The sequence below is a fragment of the Hyperolius riggenbachi genome, chromosome 1 (assembly GCF_040937935.1).
Source record: "Hyperolius riggenbachi isolate aHypRig1 chromosome 1, aHypRig1.pri, whole genome shotgun sequence".
Classification (NCBI taxonomy): Eukaryota; Metazoa; Chordata; class Amphibia; order Anura; family Hyperoliidae; genus Hyperolius; species Hyperolius riggenbachi.
The window spans coordinates 300,062,071-300,085,503 of record NC_090646.1 but is presented as its reverse complement, the minus strand read 5'-3'; the positions used below and the strand labels follow the sequence as shown (position 1 = coordinate 300,085,503).

General features: G+C 47.2%; 1 protein-coding gene across 5 annotated transcripts in view; it reads right to left on the bottom strand.

The window, feature by feature from the left end:
• The window catches only part of IL12RB1 (interleukin 12 receptor subunit beta 1), a 485,568-nt gene that overhangs the window by 121,867 nt on the left and 340,268 nt on the right, over positions 1-23,433 (bottom strand). For 4 of the 5 annotated variants that reach the window (XM_068233781.1, XM_068233782.1, XM_068233779.1 and 1 more), the window contains 2 exons: positions 17,672-17,876; positions 4,413-4,580 (listed from right to left, as the gene is read on the bottom strand). In XM_068233781.1, coding sequence (XP_068089882.1) covers positions 4,413-4,580; positions 17,672-17,876 — 373 coding nt within the window. The remainder of the gene's footprint in view (positions 1-4,412; positions 4,581-17,671; positions 17,877-23,433) is intronic. The other variant, XM_068233783.1, reaches the window with a different exon arrangement.

Below are 23,433 nucleotides of genomic sequence, written 5' to 3'. Positions count from 1 at the left end.
CAGATATGCCCAGAAAATATGTGCAATCATGTCGGCAGATATGCCCAAAAAATACGTGCAATCATGTCGGCAGATATGCCCAGAAAATACGTGCAATCAAGTCGGCAGATATGCCCAGAAAATATGTGCAATCAAGTCGGCAGATATGCCCAGAAAATACGTGCAATCAAGTCGGCAGATATGCCCAGAAAATACGTGCAATCATGTCGGCAGATATGCCCAGAAAATACGTGCAATCAAGTCGGCAGATATGCCCAGAAAATACGTGCAATCAAGTCGGCAGATATGCCCAGAAAATACGTGCAATCAAGTCGGCAGATATGCCCAGAAAATACGTGCAATCATGTCGGCAGATATGCCCAGAAAATACGTGCAATCATGTCGGCAGATATGCCAGAAAATACGTGCAATCATGTCGGCAGATATGCCCAGAAAATACGTGCAATCATGTCGGCAGATATGCCCAGAAAATACATGCAATCATGTCGGCAGATATGCCCAGAAAATACGTGCAATCATGTCGGCAGATATGCCCAGAAAATACGTGCAATCAAGTCGGCAGATATGCCCAGAAAATACGTGCAATCATGTCGGCAGATATGCCCAGAAAATACGTGCAATCATGTCGGCAGATATGCCCAGAAAATACGTGCAATCATGTCGGCAGATTTGCGCAGAAAATACATGCAATCATGTGGCAGACCTGCCCAGAACATACACCTGCTAATATAAATAAAAAACAAAAACATTTACTCACCTGCAGCAGCAGACCTCCTGTCCCAGCCTCCATCCGGCGCGCAGCTCCCATGGGTGGTTGGGTGGGTTGGTAGCTAGGTAGCCTGGTGGGTAGGTAGCCTGGTGGGTCTATCTCTCTCTCCGTCTATCTCCATCTCCTGCACATTGTGTGTAATCAGGCGATGTTCAGGATAACCAAGTCGTAGTGAGCAGGTGGCCGCTACAGAGGACAGACATCTAGCTGGATGAGCTGAAACTGCTGTGCTGCTACTCTGCATACAGGGGAGCACAGTAGTATAGCAGTGAGTGTCTCCTTCTCTGCTCAGTGCAGTGTTGGGTGCAGCCAGAGTCCCCTCAGTCATGGGCTTAATGCAGCCACCACCACCCCCGAAGTCATTGGTGCCCAGTGTCCCTAAATGAAGCAGGTGCCCCCAGCTTCATAATGCCTAGTACACACAATGCTATTTTCCGTCAGATTGATGGGTCAAATCAATAATTTCCGGCATGTCTGATCTGTTCCTGATCAAGAATGGAATCGATTTTCAGATTAGTACTACAAAAAACAAAAAAAAACCGATCCCGTTCTCGATAGGGAGCAGATCATACACGCCGGACATTATCAATTCGACCCGTGGATCTGATGGAATATAGCATTGTGTGTACCAGCCTTAAAGCTACACTGCCTGTCCCCTCCCTTCAGTATTTCACAATACCCCATCTAACGGCAGTGACAGTACAGGGAAATGGTCACATAGGTTTCTGCAGTGCAGAAGCTTGACCGTGGGAAAGCATGTCCATACTGCGCATTTGCAAATGAGGCCCACACATGCCCAGGAGAACTAAGGCACTTGTGCATGGCTCTTTTCATTCATGTAAAAGCACTCCATTTGACTGGGCATGTGTGGATGTTACTTGCGCATGCGGAGTACAGATACAGCTCCCAGCATACCTCTCCCACTCCATAGAGGCACTACAGCTCCCATCATGCTCCTCCCCTTCCAAAGCGGCACCACAGCTCCCAGCATGCCTCTCTTCCTCCATATAGAATTAGATAGCCCCCAGGGCTCCCCAGGCTTTTTTCAATGTGAATAATGTTCCCCTGGTGCCCCTATAGAGTATTTACAGTGGCGCACACTCACCTGTCCAGCCAGCGGGCTCCCTCCATCTGCGTGCTTCATCCTCACAGGCACCTCATCTCTATGACCTGGTGACATGTACACACCTATGTGCTGCTGGGTCACTGAGATAAGGTGCCTGTGAGGATGGAGACGTTAGCACACAGCTGAGCGCGCTCCGCTGTGAATACTCTGCAGAGGCTCCGGGGGTCCACTATTCAATTTGGGGAGACCAAGGGGGGCCCAGCAACCAGCTGTGGGGCCCTGGGTAACAACCCAACAATATATGGAGTAGGGGTATGCTGGGACCTGTGGTGCCTCTAGGGAAGGCAAGGAGCATGACGGGAGCCGTGGTGCTTATAGGGAGGAGCTTGCTGGGGGCTGTGATAACTCTTTTGAGGGTAAGAGACCTGCTGGGAACAGTAGTGCCTCTATAGGGGGAAGACTTGATGGGGCTATGGTGCCTCCATGGGTGGGGGGGGGTCATGCTGGTAGCTTTAGTGCCTCTATAAGGGAGGGGGAGACTTCCTGGGAGATTTGGAGCCTCTATTGAGGGAAAGGGACATGCTGGGACTTGTGGTACCTCTATGGAGGGGAGGGACATGCTGGGAACAGTAGTGCCTCTATGGGGGGAACCTGCTGGGAGCTATGGTACCTCTCTAGAGGGGGAGGGGAAAAACGGGCTACCTAATGGTGTGGAGTGGGGGAGGGGTGTCAGAAACTTACAGGCATGCAGAGTCACAGCAGCAGAAGAAATTCCCAGCCATGCATCTGATTCTCTCCCAGTGCAGTGTGGTGTCTCTCTTCTCTGGGGCCCTGGCTGCTTCTCCCCATGAATGCACACTACACAGAGCAGTCTGGCAAGTGTGTCAGTCTCAGCGTGGTCTCCACAGGCCAGGGGGCGGAGCCTACACACATACACACAGTGCACCACGCAGTCTGTTGGTGCACAATGAGAGAGAGGATGCCGGGAGAAGCAGCAGCTTTCAGCCAATGCCCTGCTCCCTGGCCCTACTGAGTAGGCCTATCAGAACAGCAGTGGGCTGCTGGGGGCGGGGCTGAATCGAGTGGCTGCGGAGCTGCTCTAAACTTTTTTTACCACCGCACCGTGCGGCCCTGATCGATTGAGGTGGCGGCGGCCCGGGGGGAGAATGCCACCCGTCCCCCCGGGCCAGTCCGCCCCTGAAGGTGTGATACTTGAGTTATCATGGTTAAGTGAATCAAGCCCATTGAGTAGAGAGCATAATGAATTGCATGTAATGTACTGCATTATGCCATACTCATGCAGTAAGACCCCGTTTACACTTAATCAGTTGCTTTCAGTTACAGGTGAAAGAAAACTGATTTTCAAAGTAATGCCCATGTTTTCCTATGGCACTTTTCACACTTAAAGAGAAACTCCAACCTAGAATTCAACTTTATCCCAATCAGTAGCTGATACCCCCTTTGACATGAAAAATATAATGCTTTTCACAAACAGGCCATCAGGGGGCACTGTATGACTGATTTTGTGCTGAAACCCCTCCCACAAGAAGCTCTGAGTACCGCGGTACTCTGGGCAAACTGCCACAATGTAACAAGGTTCACAGACAGGAATTACCTGTTTACAGCTGTCTCTAACAGCCAAAACAGCTAGGAGCAGCTACATAACCTGCCCACAGTAAAAATGTCACCATGTAATAAATGTCAGAATGTAAATCGGGGAGAGGAAAGATTTTACAATGAGCAAACACTGACTAAATCATTTATACATAATTATGGTAAAAAATGAAGCACTTTTTTTACTACATTATTTTCACTGGAGTTCCTCTTTAACGTGTTTTAACTAAAATCTTTTTCACAATGCACTGCTATGGAAAAAACGCGTACTAACACGTACCAACGCGTACTAACGCGCACTAACGCACACTAGCTGATTAAGTGTAAATGGGCCCTAAGACTTTATGCACATTATTATGCTCACCGCAGTTTAGAGAATATACCCCACAATGTGAACTTGAAATTATAGGCCATACAACTCTGGCACAGTAGAGAGATACTTCTAATGCTATGTTCACACGTCAAATTAGTGTTGCCTGCTGGGATTGAGACACAATTCCTCGTGCGACAGTTTGGAGAAGAGTTCTGTACAGATGCATCACTTGCTCTGAGGCTAGCAATTTATCTGTTACTATGTAGTGGAGAGAGACAATGCATGCATGGCGCACAACAGAGTAGCTTCTGCCAGGCAGGATGAGTGGGTTAACATTGTACTCAGGAATCAATAGGCCATTGACATGGGGGAGGAGGGGGCTCCTGTACATACACTAAATTATCGCCCAAGGCAGTCTAAAATTGCCTGCGCTACACAAATTGCATCCAACATTTGTACATAGCTTTAGAGCAGGGTGCTGATAAGAAAGGTCAATAGTTCAAGATCTTTGTGTGTGTGAGAGATCTATAACAGTGATTCACTTCACTTCAAAAATTTAGATTTTTAGCTTTTAAACACAACATAAAACTGATATTTTAGGAAAGTCTTATAGGATGAGGACTATAGATACAATTATTTATCTCACTTACCTGTGAATAGGTTTGTTTGATTGCTCTCATTTCTAGTCAGGTTGCCAAAAATGATTCCATTATTTGCAGAAAGTTTCCACTCAGTGCAGTAAGAATGTTTTCTTGCCTCTTTTTTCCACTCCATTGTTAATTGTTTTCCCATTTTTTCGACTCTTTCAAAACTGATTTCTTAAAAAATATGAATGAATTGTTTAAAGCAATCTGTTATAAATGAACATACCCTTGTAATAATCTTTGGATATAAAACTGAGAAGCTGATTTATTACATTGTGATAAAAGCCTTTTATTATTATTATTATTAATAATAATAATAATAATAAATATAATAGCTGTCATGCCTTATCTTTCTTGTGCACCTACAATTATATAGCAAAAAAAAAAAAAGTTTATTTCTTTTTATTGTTCACTGCCCAGACACATCTGTTTAGCGGGCTGATTTATTAACTATGATCAGGCCCTAACACCTATGATTCCTGCATATAGGGGTGAAGGTGAGACTTCTAGACACCAGGGAAGCTTATGAAGACCCACTAGACACCAGGGAAATATATGGGAAGTGACCTACCAGACACCATACAAGTGTATAGGGAACACACTAGACACTAGGAAACATATAGGAGAAGCATATGGGGACACCTAGAAACTAGGGAAAGGGATATGGATAGAGGACACTACACATTAGGGAAATGTATAGGGAACCTCTAGACACCATGGCAATGTATAGGGGACCACTAAACACCAGGGAAACATATAGGGAACCTTTAGACATCAGGTAGATGTGTAGGTGAACACTAGACATCGTGGAAAGAGATAGAGGACCACCAGATTACCAGGGAAGCATTTGGGGTAACCACTAGATCACCAGAGAAGTGTATGGAGAGACCACCAGCGACAAGTATGGGAGACCACTAGACCACCAGGGAAGTGCATAGGGGACCCCTAGACCACCAGGGACACATATGGGTGACCAATAGTGAAGCATATGGGGAACCACTAGATGACCATGGAAGCATATGGAGGACCACTAGACTAGCCGGAAAGCATATGAGGAACCACTAGGCTACCAGGTAGAGTAGAGATGTGTAGAGTTCCACGTTAAACTTGTCTCCCTAATTTTTACCATTACATTGTTCTTTATTATTTACTTAGTTCAAGGTGAAAAATATGCACTGTAGCAAAAACCCACCTTTTCTCAGAATCAAATATCATCACCGTAACCTACACATTTATGTGACGTACATTTAAAAAGGGTAATTTGGACGCCGGAAAAAGCAACTAGTGGAATATTGGTAAAATTACCGATGTAAAATATCGGTAATTTTGAGGATGTTCTACTATAGCTTAACCTAACCTAATAACACAGGAGCCCTCTCTCCTGATGCCTAATCTTAAAGCAGTATAAAACCCTGACATAATTGTTTTCCTACCTTTTATATGCCATACGGTTAGCATATTTGCTTTTGTGCATAAGTATTATTATCCATTTAGAAATTATACGTTCCTAAAGTACACTTATTTTACTCTGAGAGCTGACTTTGCATTTTATTTATAACTGCTTTATTCATCCTCTAACTTAATCAGAAAGCATCAGAAAGCATTTATGCTTGTCTGACCTTGTTCAGGGGATCCAGAAGTGGGAGAGAAGGCTTTTGTAATGTCAGGCTTGGCAAGTTATCAGCTCACAGTTCAGCTCCTATGCCCCAATCTATCCCCACCTTCTTCACCCTATGTAGCGCCCGCGCTTGAACGGGAGGTGAGTAAAAAACACCTGCCCGACTTCGGTTACACCCAGGCCTTGTAGGTGCAAGGTATAGGAGCTGAACGTAGAGTGAACTATTTAACTCACCAGAACCTAACAGGAGATAAGCAGAGTCCAGTAACAATCTGAGGTAATACACGTACAATCAGAAGTATCGAAGTACACAAGGAGCAGGCGAAATCAAGGTCAGGTAATCCTAGGTCGGTCCGGGCAGAGATCAGAGAGTAGTCAGGTATCAGGCAGAAGGTCGGTTCAGGCGGCAGGCAAAGCGTAGTCAGATTCCAGGCAGAGGTCGGTTCACAGGTAATCAATAAGCAGTATTTCACACTCAGCAAAAGCAAACAGCCAAAGCTATCACGGGCAATCACAGGAAGCACTCAGCAGGTTTAAATACTTAATGCAACCAATCAGTGGTCGACCACATGCACACAGCAGCCAATCACACACAGGCAATAATCCTGTTTAAGTGTCAGCTGAAGAGATCAGCTGACACAGGTAGCAATACATGTTACTTCAAAAACACTTATTATCAGAATTCAATTCAGGTATAATCCTGCTTGCAGTAAAACAGGTGCAGACACTGGTAACATGAACCATCGACAAAAAACCTCCAACTACCAAACCAGTATATGTCGCACACTATTAGCATAGAAAAAAATTCCTTGCCATACACATATTGCAAAAATAGAAAAATATTTTATTCAGAAATAGTAAAGCTAATATTAGCATATATCAGTGAGTGCCAAGCCAAACATGGAGTGCACCTGTATCACCAATTCCATAATGAGGGAAAAAACCCCGCCATTCCTATCATAGACCATAGTGGTACTCCACTGAGCCTCCTGTAAGTAACGTGAGGTATCCTGAGTCCTCCCGGAACGGGATTTGACCAGGTGAACAAAATAATACTCTCACAGAGGCAAAAATTAGGGACCAATATGATCATAGATATACTGCCGCCAGCCTAAATGGTACATAGAAATATCATTACAATAATAGCATAAACTGCTTGGGCCTATTAAACCCTATAGGGAACAACCAGCTAGGGTCCTACTATACATTAGTAGACCATGAGGAAAACTCAACTGTCCCTGAAAAAAAAACTGCGGTACCATCAAAAAAAGTTGTAAGCATGCTTTCTAAAAAATCACCACATAATGGATATAGGATTCCAGATCTATAGCAGAAACTGCACTTTGAATTGCATCACAGATATCTTCGTTGCAACAACAGTGTTCATGGTAGCCACCATCTAGTTAGGCCTCCTTATTTTAAAAGCCATCTGTATAATCCTCGTGGTTCACAGCATATATATTGTAGGTATATCATCTGCATCATACATATAAAGAAGTGTTTTCAGTCCTATACGTAGGAATAATATTCAATAGCAAAGCGCTTGTCTACCTGTCCACTCGCAACAGGGACCTATGCAGAGATAAATGTCCACAGGTATAGGATTGAGTTTTATACTTATCAACTTTGTACTGCACTGTGCGCCTCCATAGCTGTTTGCTGGGCCCAGACTGCTTTGAAAAGTTCAGTGATGCAGTTACCACACTGGCATGGCGGCTTGGCGTGCGGATGTGTTTGTGAATCGCGCTAATGCATTTCGCCCCGCCCCCGGAGCTTCGTCAGAGCGTATATTACGTAATTCCGCATAGGTTCCGTATTTATAGCCAAAATCCGTGACGTCTGGAGCATATCGCCATCTAATGGTCAGTTGATTTAACACATGTATTTTTCCCATCATGGGGATTTAGCACCATCTTGTGGGAATCTTTCTTATTGCATTCCTGCTCAAGAATAAATGTTCCATTGGAATTATTTTACACCATCCCATGGCCATATATTTCTTTGCCTGTAAAATTCAAAAATGCTTTCCTAGCTTGTTAAATAGGCCCAGATATTCACTACACTAATACATATGTATCATCCCAGGTACTCTCATATCACATAACCTTATCATTACTGACCACAATTAGGTAAATTACCCATATTTCATCCGTCACTCAATTATTATAGGTATCAATCAAAATTTGACTATAAACATCTTAATGGAGGAGACCTTTAGACTGGAACAAGCAATTTTACCCGCCTATCTCCCCTCCAACCCCGCCCACCAAGAGAGCCGAGAGCCCGCAACTCAAAAACCCAATACAGCACATAAAACCAGAAAATAAAAAATATATGTATATATCGTAGTACACAGCATATCCCTACTATAGAAATACTTTAAGATTTAAATCTGTATTTAGGCCTTTTGGGCTCAGTGTATCTAAGACATAGATCCAATAACTTTCCTTTTTATATAATTGCACATCTGTGTTCATATATCTAGTACTGGGGTTTAAGTGATAAATAGCCTTCACCTTCAGACTAGAGGGATCTGAGTTATGATATTCTAAGAAATGCAGAGCAACTGGAGTTTTTTCTTTTTCTGCATTTTCCTCTTTCCCTGCGTCAGTTATATTTCTTACATGTTCCTGGATACGTGATCTCATTTCTCTTTTAGTTTTACCTACATAAAATTTCCCGCATGGGCAGGTCAACTGATATATCACGTTTTTAGTTTTACAGGTCATTGCATGTCTAATATCATATGTTTTTGTTCTTGATGAGTTTGTGAATTTATCAGTGACCTCAACCAATGAACATATGGAACAATCATTGCATTTGTACATTCCATTCTTTCGTTTAAAAAATTGATGGCCTAAATTATTTTTAAACTCTGAAGCCGTAAGCAGGTCGGATAGATAGCAATACATGTTAGTTGGTTAACTACTCAGCTGACTAACAAAACCTCCTGGTTGTATATTAGCCAAAGCATACTGGTTAAAGGTATCGCCTCTGGTGTGAGAGACCAGGGTTCAATTCCGGCCAGGGACAGTATTCATATTTTATATTTATTAAATAACCCCTGTCAGCTGACTAAACTGTCAGCTCACACTACCTCTGTCGCCGCCTCAGACCATACTGTGGCCGAGAGGAGCGAGACAGCCGCCCACCAGGATGCGCAGAACGATCCCCAGTGCACGCATCACCAGCGGAGGATGGCCGTTGACATGCGGAAGTGGAGGTCCCGACGCAACTCTCATCAGGAGCGGTCGCATTGCGGGAACCTCCAGGTGAATTCCTAACAGCTTTGTTTACATTTTTCACTTGATACAATTAAACACAAGATAACATTATGTAAAGTTCAGAAGCTGCCAGCTCTGCAGGCAGGGAAGCTTCTAAAGCCTGTGTTAACCCTTTGAATGCAGTTCTAGTAAAAAAAAATGCTGGTTGTATTGTATATAATATGCTGTAAATAATCTATTAGAGCTAAGTAGAAATGCTGGGTTTCATTCCGCTTTAAATTATACTCCCACCAATACCTAAACACAACCCCTCCTTCCAGGACGATGCCTAACCCTAAGAACCTCCCTGCCAATGCCTAACTGTATCCTTTCATAATTAGGGTGCCGACATAGGCACCTATGTAATTACTTTTAATTGCAATTAGCGGCTATTACAGGTAATTTGGGCACCAGAGGCATACGGCAAAATAACAGATGGCCCAGCCCCCAGCTACAAATAGCAAGTAATAGGAAAAAATGGTTGTCTACCCACAGAAAGCAGTTAGACCTGTGGTCTTCGATATTAACCCGTAACTATAAATTAGAGTAAACAAAAATCTCTTATAAAAAACAACAACAATTCTCTCACAGTTACAAAAACCGTATTAAAACTACATATTGCACTGCTACAGTTACCACTCTCTTGACAGATTACAGTAATATAGTTATGGCCACAACTAAAAAAATATGGTATCTACTGTATATCCAATTACCTTACCTCCAGAAATCAATAATATATTCAATGCTGCAGCATAAAAATAGAAAAATAGCTTGAAGAATACAATGTGTATGCAAAGTTTAAGAGGATTCAGAAGGTTTCAGTGCAAGCACACTTAACAGTCCACTATCAATTATTAACTCTTAGGCTCCCTGCACACTGCATGTGATTTCGATTCTGATTTCGATTCTTAATCAGTTTTTACATCTGATTCTGATTTTTAATCGTTACTGCTTGCTGCGTTTTTTCCTCCTTTTTTCTGTTGATTGAATTCATGGAAAATCGGAATTGCAAATCGGAAACGGAAATGGAATCGGAATCTCAAAACGGATTTGCAGTGTGCAGGGAGCCTTAAAGCGAGCAAATGCTGTTTTGTTGTAAAGTCATGCAATTTGTGTGGATAGTGCTGAGATTTGTTAGTAGCAGTAGAGTATTGTACCATGTTAGCTATAAGTAGAGATGGCCTGAACAGTTCGCTGGCGAACGGTTCCCTGCGAACTTCCGGGGGTTCGCAATCGCGGAGAATCGCAAACTTTACCGGAAGTTCGGTTCGCCCCGTGATGCACCATGAGGATCAACTTTGACCCTCTATATCACAGTCAGCAGGCACATTGTAGCCAATCAGGCTACACTCCCTCCTGGAGCCACTCCCCCCTTATATAAGGCAGGCATCGCCGGCCATTTTACTCACTCGTGTGCCTGCAGTAAATAGAGAAGGGACAGCTGCTGCTGCTGCTGCTGCAGACTCTCATAGGAAAAGATTAGTTGGGCTCTTGTAGGCTTCTTAGCTTGCTCCTTGCTCAGGGGCGTAACTAGGCCCCACCGGGCCCCCCTGCAGATTTTCTGAGCGGGCCCCCCCCCCCCCCCCCGGGGCCCGCTCGCGGCCGTTTTGTGGGTGCTGGAGGGGTGGCAGCATGAGGGGAAAGCCTTGCCCACAGTCGGCGGGGAGAGGGGTAGTTCCCCCCTCTCCCTCACCTCGGGGCTCTCCCCTCTGTGCTCCCCTCCAGCTCTTTAGTGTGTGGGGCTGTGGGCAGCGGGCAGCGAGCGGCGGGCAGATACATACCTGCTTCCGTGCGTTCCATCGGAGACTTCTCCCTCTAGCGGCTGACGTCACTTCCGGAAGTGACGTCAGCCGCTAGAGGGAGAAGTCGTCGATGGAACGCACGGAAGCAGGTATGTATCTGCCCGCCGCTCGCTGCCCGCTGCCCACAGCCCCACACACTAAAGAGCTGGAGGGGAGCACAGAGGGGAGAGCCCCGAGGTGAGGGAGAGGGGGGAACTACCCCTCTCCCCGCCGACTGTGGGCAAGGCTTTCCCCTCATGCTGCCACCCCTCCAGCACCCACAAAACGGCCCCAAGCGGGCCCCAGGGGGGGGCCGGGCCCCCCTGCGGGCGCAGGGGCTGCAGGGCCTATTCCTACGCCCCTGTCCTTGCTTATTCTTATTGCTAAAATAGCACCCCACAACAGCTCTTTTGAGAGCTAATCTTGTTCTTGTGATCTATTTTTGTGTGTGTGTGTGTGTCCCACTGACACTTGTGTTGCATAGACAGCCTTGATAATTCATACTGTGTGTGTGCCACTGCCAGGCCCAGCACATTCAGTGACTACCTGTGTGTGTGACAGGTGCACATTGTAATACCCAGTACTGCATATACCTACCTACCTGTTGTTCACAGTGCACCCACCCACCTACGTGAGCTGAGCGCACGCAGGGTCACTGTGCCTTTCCGCTACCTGTCTGTGTGTGACAGGTACACATTGTAATACCCATCACTGAATATATATATCAGCCTGTTGTTCACAGTGCACCCACCTACCTACGTGAGTTGAGCGCACGCAGTGTCACTGTGCCTGTCCGCTACCTGTCTGTGTGTGACAGGTGCACATTGTAATACCCATCACTGCATATACCTACCTACCTGTTGTTCACAGTGCACCCACCTACCTACGTGAGTTGACCGCACGCAGTGTCACTCTGCCTGTCCGCTACCTGTCTGTGTGTGACAGGTGCACATTGTAATACCCATCACTGCATATACCTGTTGTGTTCAGTGCACCCACCTACCTACGTGAGCGCACGCAGTGTCACTGTGCCTGTCCGCTACCTGTCTGTGTGTGACAGGTGCACATTGTAATACCCATTACTACATATACGTACCTGTTGTTCACAGTGCACCCACCTATCTATGTGAGTTGAGCGCATGCAGTGTCACTGTGCCTGTCCTGCTGCATTTGACACTTCGCAGGAGTTAATTGGTGGGGAATTAACTGATTCACAGCCATTATTGTTACAACCAGATGAAAGCGCTAAGCAAGTTACACCACCTCATATGTCTGAGTTAGGTGGCAACACTATGGACGTAACATGTGAGGAGGAGGATGATGAAGTACCTGCTGTTGGTGCATTTGTGGAGGTGTCTGAGGCAAGCGAAGCTGGGCAGGATGATTATGATGATACGGATCTCACATGGGTTCCTAAGAGACAAGATGATCAAGGGGACAGTTCAGAGAGGGAGTCAGAGAGGAGTAGGAGGAGACGAGTTCCTGAAAGAAGCAGGGGGAGCTCGTTGTCAGAAACAGCTAGTGGCAGTGTCCGGCGCCATGTATCGTCACCTATGTACAGCCAGCCAACATGCCCTTCAACGTCAGCTGCTGAAGCCACCATAGTGCCATCACCCCAGGGGGGCTGAGCGGTTTGGAATTTTTTTAGAGTGTCTGCCTCAGATCGGAGCAATTCCATCTGTTCTCTCTGCCTCCAAAAATTGAGCCGTGGAAAGGCCAACACTCACGTAGGGACAAGTGCCTTACGAAGGCACATGGAGAAATGGCACAAACTGCAATGGGAAGAGCACCTGAGCAAAAGATGCACACAAAAGAAAAGCCGTCCTCCTTCTACTCTTCCTTCTTCAGGTGCAGCATCTTCAGCCGCTTTCTCCCTTGCACCTTCACAGCCACCCTCCTTCACTCCTCCTATGCAATTGAGCGGTTCCTGCTCCTCTGCCCACAGCAGCCAGCCAGGTGTCCATGAAGAAAATCTTTGAGCGGAAGAAGCCAATTTCTGCCAGTCACGCCCTTGCCCGGAGTCTGACAGCTGGCGTGGCGGAACTGTTAGCTCGCCAGCTGTTACCATACCAGCTGGTTGACTCTGAGGCCTTCCGTAAATTTGTGGCCATTGGGACACCGCAGTGGAAGATACCAGGCTGCAATTATTTCTCTAAAAAGGCAATACCAAAACTGTACGGTGAAGTGGAGAGGTAAGTGGTGTCATCTCTGGCACACAGCGTTGGGTCAAGGGTCCACCTGACCACGGATGCCTGATCTGCCAAGCACGGTCAGGGCTGCTACATTACTTACACAGCCCATTGGGTCAACCTGGTGACCGATGGCAAGCAGGGAGTACGTGGCTGTGCAGCGGACCAACTTGTGACACCTCCACGGCTTGCAGGGAGGCCTCCTGCCACCTCCTCTTCTCCTTCTACATCCTCTTTGCTGTCATCATCCTCCTCCTCCTTGGCTGAGTGGCAGTTCAACTCTACTGGTGCTGCAATCTCCTCTCCAGCTACACAGTCCCAGCTCCCCAGGGCCTATGCTGCATGCCAGGTACGACGGTGTCACGCCATCTTAGACATGTCTTGCCTCAAAGCGGAGAGTCACACTGGACCAGCTCTCTTGGCTGCTCTTAACAAACAGGTGGATCAGTGGCTGACCCCGCACCAGCTGGAGATCGGCAACGTGGTGTGTGACAACGGCAGCAGTCTCCTTTCCGCTTTGAATTTGAGAAAGCTGACACATGTACCCTGCATGGCACATGTGCTCAATCTAGTCATTCAAAGATTTGTGTCAAAGTACCCAGGCTTAGAGGACGTCCTGAAGCAGGCCAGGAAGTTGTGTGGGCATTTCAGGGACACAAAGGTGCCTAAAATTATATATATACATATATATATATATATATATATATATATATATATATATATATACATATTATATATATACATTTTCTTTTTTTTGGGGGGGGGGGGCAATCAAAATTTTGCTATGGGGCCCATGAGTTCTAGCTACGCCCCTGGAACCTACCTGTCTAATCTATACTGGGGGAATCTACCTATCTAATCTATACTGGGGGAACCTACCTATCTAACCTATACTATGGGAACCTACCTATCTAATCTACACTGGGGGAAGATACCTATATAACAGATACTGGAGGAACCTACCTATCTAACCTACGCTGGGGGAACCTACCTATCTAATCTACGCTGGGGGAACCTACCTATCTAACCTATACTGGTGGAACCTACCTATCTAACCTACGCTGGGGGAACCTACCTATATAACCTATACTGGGGGAAGCTGCCTATATAATCTACATTGGGGGAAACTGCCTATATAATCTATACTGGGGGAAGCTGCCTATCTAACCTATACTGGCGGAAGCTGCCTATCTAATCTATACTGGGGGAAGCTGCCTATCTAACGTGCACTGGGGCAAGCTGCCTATATAATCTATACTGGGGGAAGCTGCCTATCTAACCTACACTGGGGGAAGCTGCCTATCTAACCTATACTGGGGAAACCTACCTATCTAACCTACACTGGGGGAGCTGCCTATATAATCTACACTGGGGGAAGTTGCCTATATAATCTACACTGGGGGAAGTTGCCTATATAATCTACACTGGGGGAAGTTGCTTATATAATCTACACTGGGGGAAGTTGCCAATCTAACCTACACTGGGGGAAGCTGCCTATATAATCTATACTGGGGAAGCTGCCTATCTAACCTATGCTGAGGGAAGCTACCTATCTACAGCCAAGCAAAGCCCCAGGGCCCCAGCCCAGCAAAGCACAGCCCTCAGCAAAGCCACCCCCCCAGCCTAGCAAAGCCTCCTGGCCCCAGCCCAGCAAAGCATACAGCCAAGCAAAGCCTAGTAAAGCCCCCAGCCCAGCAAAGCCCCCCAAAATGCCCCAGCAAATTGCCCAGCCCAGCAAAGCCCCAGCAAGCCACCTAGCAAAGCCAGGCCGGCTCAACATCACCGCCAGCCAGGACGGCACAGTGTCACCCTCAGCCAGGCCGGCACAGCATCACCACCAGCCAGGCCGGCACAGCATCACCACCAGCCACGGCAGCACAGCATCACCACCAGCCAGGCCAGCACAGCATCAACACCAGCCAGGCCAGCACAGCATCACCACCAGCCGAGTACAGCACACAGGCCAGCCAGCCAAAGGCAAGACAAAAGCCAGGTGAGGGGCTTATATATGTGAAATACTGCCTATTGAATATATTTAAGTTACGCCACTGCTATGTTCAAGTACATTTGGCCCCACCTATGACCACGCCCACTTTACACGGCATGGCCACAGCCATTTCTCACTGTGGCGCGCTATGCTCTAGATGCATATTATTATCACGTATAGACTGAGTTAAATTTTCCATATTCCTAATATAATGTACCTTCCTTAACCATTCTCCAAGACAGGGAGCCCTTGTAGACTTCCAGTGGCGAGCTATGAGTAGTTGAGCCGCATTGATCAAATGTTTAGACAGAGATTTTTTATAATTTCTCAAACTTGTAGATGTACTATGAAGTAAATAATAGGCCGGGTCAGGAGAGGGATCTATCCCAGTAGTTTTAGACATAATATATCAGATCGTTCCCCAGAAAACAGCTAGGGCTAGACAGCTCCAGAAAACATGTACCAGCGTCCCCGTATCATTGCCGCAACGCCAGCACAGTGGGCTAATATTTGAGTGCATCCTATGGAGTCTATCCAGGTGCGATACCAATGCGTAGGCAATTTATATCCCGGTTCCTGTATGTGGGTGGCAATTGAGGCCTTATGTGCTAATATACTGTAGATATTTTCTTCCATTAGGCAGGGCTGCCATCAGGGGGGGACAACTATGACTCCACTGACGGGCCTGAGGCCAAACCAGCTGAACTTTGCCACATCCCACCTCTTTAAATCAGCCTTAGCCTTATCAAGCTTTGGTTTATACAGTAGTTAAGCGAGAATATTTCAGAAAGGTCATTAGGTATCTTTATACCCAGATATGTCAATGTTTTCGGTGCCCTTTTAAATGGGAAATTTCCCTCAAGCACCCTTTTCACCAGGTTAACACTCAAAGGGCTTGATTCACAAAGCCGTGCTAACCTACTTAGCACCTTTGGGCGTGATAAGCAGGGTGCTAAGTAGGTTAGCACCGCTTTGACAATAAGATTGTGTGCAAAGTCCGGCGCGCAAAACTTTGCGCACATAGCGCGGTGCACGCGAAACGTCGCAACCTTATAGGTGCATCGGATGCGATGTTAAAGTCGCATTGCGGTGCGACATTTCGCGCGCACCATGCTGTGCGCGTGAAAAGTTTTGCGCATGGGACTTTGCGCGCGAGTTGATTTTATCACGCCTAAACTGAGTTTAGGCGTGAAGGGGGGCTTTTCACAAGCGTGCTAACATTTACCACTGCTTTGTGAATCAAGCCCAAAGCCTCACACTTACTATAATTAATCTTGAAATTGGATAGTTCACCATACTTCAAAAATTATTTTAATAAGCTAGGAAGAGAAATATGTGGATTCGTTATATAGAATAATAAATCGTCTGCGTATGTAGCAATTTTGTGTTCCGCAGAAGGTAACCTAAGTCCCTGGATATCTCCGCCTGCTCTTATGGAGCACAAAAGAGGCTCCAAGGTGAGCACAAAGATAAACGGGGAGTGCGGGCACCCCTGCCGCGTCCCATTTGAGATCCTAGAAGGCTCTGATAGCTCCCCGTTTACCTTAATGCGAGATGAGGGGCTCGTATATAGGGCCATAATATAGCTAAGCATTGAGTTACGTAAACCAACATGTTCCAGGGTGGACCGTATAAAGTCCCACTGGACACGGTCGAAGGCCTTCTCCGCATCTGTTGATAAGAGCTTCATAGGTAAAGCCTTTGATCGTGCCCAGTGCACCACCCCAATCGTCCTAACAGTATTGTCCCTAGCTTCACAGGTGGGAATAAAACCCACCTGGTCATAGTGTATCAGCTTTGCAATATAGGGCGACAATCTATTGGCCAATATCTTTGCATAGAGTTTTATATCAAAATTAAGTAAGGATATGGGGCAGTAGCTAGAAAAGAGTGAGGCATCCTTGCCAGTTTTATGTATAACTGTGATATGGAAAAGTAGCATGTCATCCGGGAAGGATGTGGGTTGTTCAGGGTCTGCAATAGAGTTGTATGCCCTCAAAAGGTGTGGGCATAACATGTTCATATACTGTTTATAATACTCCGGTGGAAAGCCTTCAGGACCCGGTGCCTTACCCGTCGGAGATTGAGACATTGCCAGTTTTAGTTTATGTCATGTATTCCACCTCCTCGTTAGACAAGGACGGTAATTGGGACTTCATTATATACTAATCTCCTATTTTTTGTGAGATGAGCAGGTTATTCAAACAAGACCTGTCCTTACTTAGCAAACCAATGCTGATACTGAGAAATTGTTAACTTTATATTTTATATAGATCACTTATGTGGCAAAAAAGCCATGTGACTACAATATTTACACAATATTGCAAATCATTAGCGTGTACAGTAGAACACACATATTAATTTTGCATAATAGAATGTCAAAATAAATAATATTAATATAAGATATATCAGTTAAACTTTACTTACCTGTAAAATCTTCTTGAATAATTAAAGACCATGGAGGAGACTTTTCAACTTGATTAGAAGCAATAATAGTTACATTGTATGCTGCACCAGATATGTTTCTGTTGAGCCAGTTATCATTTGTTTGGTAGTGCCATCTGGCATCAGGGCATGCAAGTAAATTGAAATCAATGTCATATGTTTTGCCTCCTTGGTTTTCTGTGCCACACTTTGAATAAGAAAATATTCACATGTTTAAGACATAAAGTAAATTTCCCATACACTATTTAAACACAAAATACTCATTATTTTTCTCCACAATTTACTTGCTAAAATGCAGAAAAAAACAGGCAGCATATTGTCCCAGATTTGCAAATGGCAAATAGTAAGCATTTAAAAATATATTTCATTCAAATTCTAGATTCCAATTTTGAAGGAGGATTAACAATGTAGGGAATCTAGAGTCCCACATATAAAGAAATGACGATTTATTTCATGACAGGTAGACTTGCATAACTGCTGATGCACAGAACTGGATGCTCAGGTGGGTGGGAATACAGAAAGAACTGCACAGCAAACAGCTCACAGCTGTTTTATGTTTAACTGACACTTCTTTAAAGGCATCTCAAAACGCAAACAGTACAGGCAGTGGCTTGGAGCACAGAGCTTCCTAGAAGGCGGCAGTCCAGGGCAAAAAAAAAGTTTCTTTTGCTTTCCTTAGAGATGGGTTCAGAGAGAAAACGCTTACTGCTCTTTGTACAGTTGTTGTAATGACTGCAACTGCTCAGCCACCGATAAGGAATCATACAAAAGTTTTGTAGACAAAAATGTGTAGACAGTCCCTCCCTATCCAATGAGCCTCAGGGGAGCCATGGGGGGAGAAGTGGCCTGAGTGTCTTTCTCCCTCCCTCCCCCCAAGCAGATGCTGCTTCCCCTCTGCATGCTGCTCAGTCACAAATCATCAGTGATTCACATGCTGCCTGGCTTTGCTGCTTCTGACTGGTCAGTCATAACGCAGATGTATTGAAAACAGCAGCCAGATCAGGATGAGACTCTGCACACATGCCAAGCATTCTTTTGGGTAAGCCTTTCATGTGTGCTGTTCCTCGCTCTTTACTTTCACTCTGGTGCTATAACCTCTCAGACTTCAGCGTTCTCTATTAACTCCTTCACTACTGGTTATTTGCACTACCGTATTTTCCGCCATATAAGACGCACTTTTTCTCCCCAAAAATGGGGAGAAAAAGTCCCTGCGTCTTATCTTCTCCCCGGCAGGCTCTTACCTCTCCAGCAGCGCCCCCGGGGATAGCCGACCTCTTCACCACCGCACTTCTCGCTCTAGTGACCGCGGCTTGTATTGATGACGCGTCAGTACAAGCCACGGTCACTAGAGCGAGAAGTGCGGTGGTGAAGAGGTCGGCTATCCCCGCGGGCGCTGCTGGAGAGGTAAGAGCCTGCCGGTGAGAAGATGTCAGCTATACACTTATACTATACACTACACAAGCTGCTATTTGTAGCGGGGGCATATCGAAAGCAAGCGGGGGCACTTAGGAGTAAAGTTGGGACATGCAGAGGTAGCCAGTGCTCAGTCAGCAAAGCTGATTACAAATGTCTGCTCTTTAGGGCATTTTTATAGCGCTGCTGTATGGTCTGGTCATTGTGGTATAATTCAATGTTTCTTCTAATTTTATGATGTTAGGGATAACATTTCCTGTATTCCAAACTTTGTCAACATCTGAAAATTGAAATACGGCCGGAATAGATGGGGGGGGGGGGACTGGGAGGACAGAAGGGGGGACCTGGGGACACCTGTGGACAGAATGGGGGACACCTGGGAGCATGGAATGGGACACCTGGGGACAGAATGGGACACCTGGGGACAGAAGGGGGCATGTGAGAGGACAGAAGGGGGCATCTGGGAGGACAGAAGGGGACACCTGGGGGCAGAAGAGGACACAGGGGGACAGAAGGGGACGCCTGGGGACAGAAAGGGACACAGGAGGATACCAACTGGGGAGAACATCTAAAAGACGCTCCTGGAATATAGACGCATCAAATTTAGTATATTTTTTCCCCTGGTTTTTGCCCTCTAAACCTAGGTGCGTCTTATATTCCGGAGCGTCTTATACATTGAAAAATACAGGAAGTCATAACGCTTTTTCATGCACTTTTTATAAATTAACAGTAATAGGTGTCCCCTTTTGGGGTCACACTGATTGTTACACATCCCCTGTCAGCACTGAGCACTTACCTCATTTTATATTGCTGCTGTGTCAAGCACGTTTGCACTCGCTTATTGCTGCAAAATCGTGCATACTATCTACCTCAATTGCACGCAGCACCTCATCACCGTACGCAGCATTAACCACTTCCCGACCGCCTAACGCACAGAGGCGGCCGGGAAGTGAAGCCCTGAAGGACCGGCTCACCCACAGAGGCGGCGGTCCTTCTAAGGGCATGGGCGGAGCGATCGCGTCATCCGTGACGCGATCCTCCGCCCGGGATCGTTACATGGGCATTTTGTCTCCGCTCGCCGGCCACTTAGCAGAGCCGGCGAGCGGAGGAATCCGCAGAACGAGCCAATCAGGGAGTATAAGGCACTTTGTTAGGTAAACAAAGTGCCTTATACGTGCTTCCTCCTCGCCTCGTGGTCTCATTGTTGCAGAGACCACCAGCGAGGAGGAACCACTTTGTGAGTATCCAGCACACATTGTTTTTTTTTGCTCAGAGTCCCTGATCTCCCACCCCAGCCTTCATACCCCCCCCCCTGATCACCCCAGCAGACCCCTGCCAGCACCCTTGCACCCCTGCAAAACCCCCACCCCCCCCACCTGCCACTAACTAGCGACGCTGCCCTTTAGTTTAGGTCCCTAACTGCCACCTAATCACCCCTGATCCCCCCCCCCTACCTTTAGATCACCCCCAGACCCCATCCCAGACTACCCCCCTGTATACTGTATACATCTGTATACAGCTACCTTATCCCCTGATCCCCCTCTGATCACCTGTCTATCACCTGTCCATCACCCCTTAGCACCCCCACCCATCAGAGCAGACCCTAACTGCCCCGCGGGGGTAACCGATCACCTGCCCAGGCCCTCGATTGCCCTCATACCCCCCGCCTGATTACATCCCCTGCTCTTTGTTTACATCTGTCCTCCCCAGCGATCACTAACTGATCTGCGATCAGTAACCCCCTGTGTCTGCCTCTCATCAGATCAGGACTCAGTCTGCCCCGTGCAGGCTCCTGATCAACCCCCCACCCCCTCAAATCGCCCTCAGACCCCCCCCCCCCCCTAATCACCGTCCAAGTGCATTGTATTTGACTGTGCTGCGCTTGTATTCGATTGTGCTGCGCTTGTATTCGATTGTGCTGTAATTGTATTTGATTGTCCCGTGATCGGCTTCGATTGCCTCGTGATTGTTTGATTGCCTGAGACCCCACTTCCCACCACACCCAACCCCACCCTCCCCCCCACCACACCCAACCCCACCCTCCCCCCCCCCCCCCCCCCCACCTTCCGAGTGCATCAGATTTGCTTGTGCTGTGATTGGAGTCGATTGTGCTGTAATTGTATTTGATTGTCCCGTGATCGACTTCGATTGCCCCGTGATTGTTTGATTGCCTGAGACCCCACTTCCCGCCACACCCAATCCCACCCTCCCCCCATCACCTTCCGAGTGCATCAGATTTGCTTGTGCTGCGCTTGTATTCGATTGTGCTGTAATTGTATTTGATTGTCCCGTGATCGGCTTCGATTGCCCCGTGATTGTTTGATTGCCTGAGACCCCACTTCCCACCACACCCAACCCCCCCCTCCCCCCCCCCACACCCAACCCCCCCTCCCCCCCCCCCCCCCCCCCCCCACCACCTTCCGAGTGCATCAGATTTGCTTGTGCTGTGATTGGAGTCAATTGTGCTGTAATTGTATTTGATTGTCCCGTGATCGACTTCGATTGCCCCGTGATTGTTTGATTGCCTGAGACCCCACTTCCCGCCACACCCAATCCCACCCTCCCCCCATCACCTTCCGAGTGCATCAGATTTGATTGTGCTGTGATTGGATTCGATTGTGCTGTAATTGTATTTGATTGTCCCGTGATTGTTTGATTGCCTCTGAGACCCCACTTCCCACCAACCCCAATACCTCTCAAATACTCCCTTTTTGCTAGGTAGGTGCTCTTTTTTTCTGGGTAGTCTCGGAGGAAACCCCCATAAATTTAGTAATCCACAATGGCAAGAAGGGGGCTTTCCGATGACGAGGTATACAGGTACATGGACCAGTCGGATGAGTTCTTTTGGGAAGAATCATCCGTCGAATCTTCCGGGTCCGAATTTGAACCTGTAGAAAGCAGTGGTTCCTTGACCGAAAGTGATGACGAGGCTATGGTCCCGGCTAGAGCCAGGCGTACCAGACCCCAAGTCGTTAGACCGCAGGTGGCGCAGGATCTGCCTCAAGGGCAGCAGGGTGGTGCTAGCGCTGATGATAGTTTTCTTGGTGAGGCAGGCACCAGCAGCGCAGCATCTCCTGGACTTAGTGCCAGTGCTTCCGTAGACCCTGGCGAAGTGGTGAGCGTCAGCATGGAAGTTGAAACTGGTACGGTGGCAAGTGCAGTAGTACCCCCATCGCAGCCACCAATAAGAAGACGGGCCCGTAGTACCCATAGACTCCCAGAGGTGCTGGCACAACCAGATTGGCAATCCCCTGATTCCGCCGCACCCGTAGTGCCCCCTTTCACCGCCCAGTCTGGAGTCCAGGTGGCGACAGCTCATCTAGGAACGGCCCTAGACTTTTTGCAGCTGTTCATCACCCAGGTTCTCCTGGACTTAATTGTGGTTGAGACCAACCGTAAAGCCACACAATTCATCACCGAGCACCCGGAGAGCATGTATGCCCAGCCTTTCGGGTGGAAACCAGTCCAAGTTTCCGACATTAAAATCTTTTTGGCCCTTATCCTTCACTTGGGACTAATGAAACAGAATGTACTGCGGTCGTATTGGTCTACGAACCCAGTAAATCATGTTCCCTTGTACCCTGCTGCCATGTCCAGGACACGATTTGAGTCCATCCTGCGCTTCCTGCACTTCAACGACGACAAAACCTGTCATGAAAAGGGCCACCCTGCTTATGACCGGCTCCACAAAATTCGGCCCCTCATAGACCACCTGTCATCAACATTTGCAGATGCTTATATCCCTGAACAGAACATCTGCGTAGACGAGTCCCTCTTACGCTTTACCGGGCGCCTTGGCATCAAACAGTACATCCCAAGCAAGCGCGCCCGGTATGGGGTGAAACTGTATAAGCTCTGTGAAAGGGCCACAGGCTATACATGTCGTTTTAGGGTCTATGAGGGAAAAGACTCAAAATTGAAGCCGGTCGGATGCCCTGACTACCTGGGGAGCAGTGGAAAGGTTGTGTGGGACTTGGTGTCACCCTTGTTCCAGAAGGGGTACCATCTTTTTGTGGACAATTATTACACAAGTGTGGCCCTCTTTCAGCACTTAAAGTTAGAAGGAATCCGATGCTGTGGCACTGCGCGGCCTAGTCGCCAGGGCTTCCCCCAACGGCTCATTACCACCAGACTTCAACGGGGGCAGAGGGCCACCTTGCGTACTGAAGACCTGCTCGCGGTGAAATGGAGGGACAAGAGGGACGTTTACTTTCTGTCCACCATTCACACAGACACGACAGTCCAAATTCAATGGGCAACTAAGGTCATTGAAAAGCCCCTTGTCGTCCACGAATATAATGTCAACATGGGAGGGGTGGACTTCAATGACC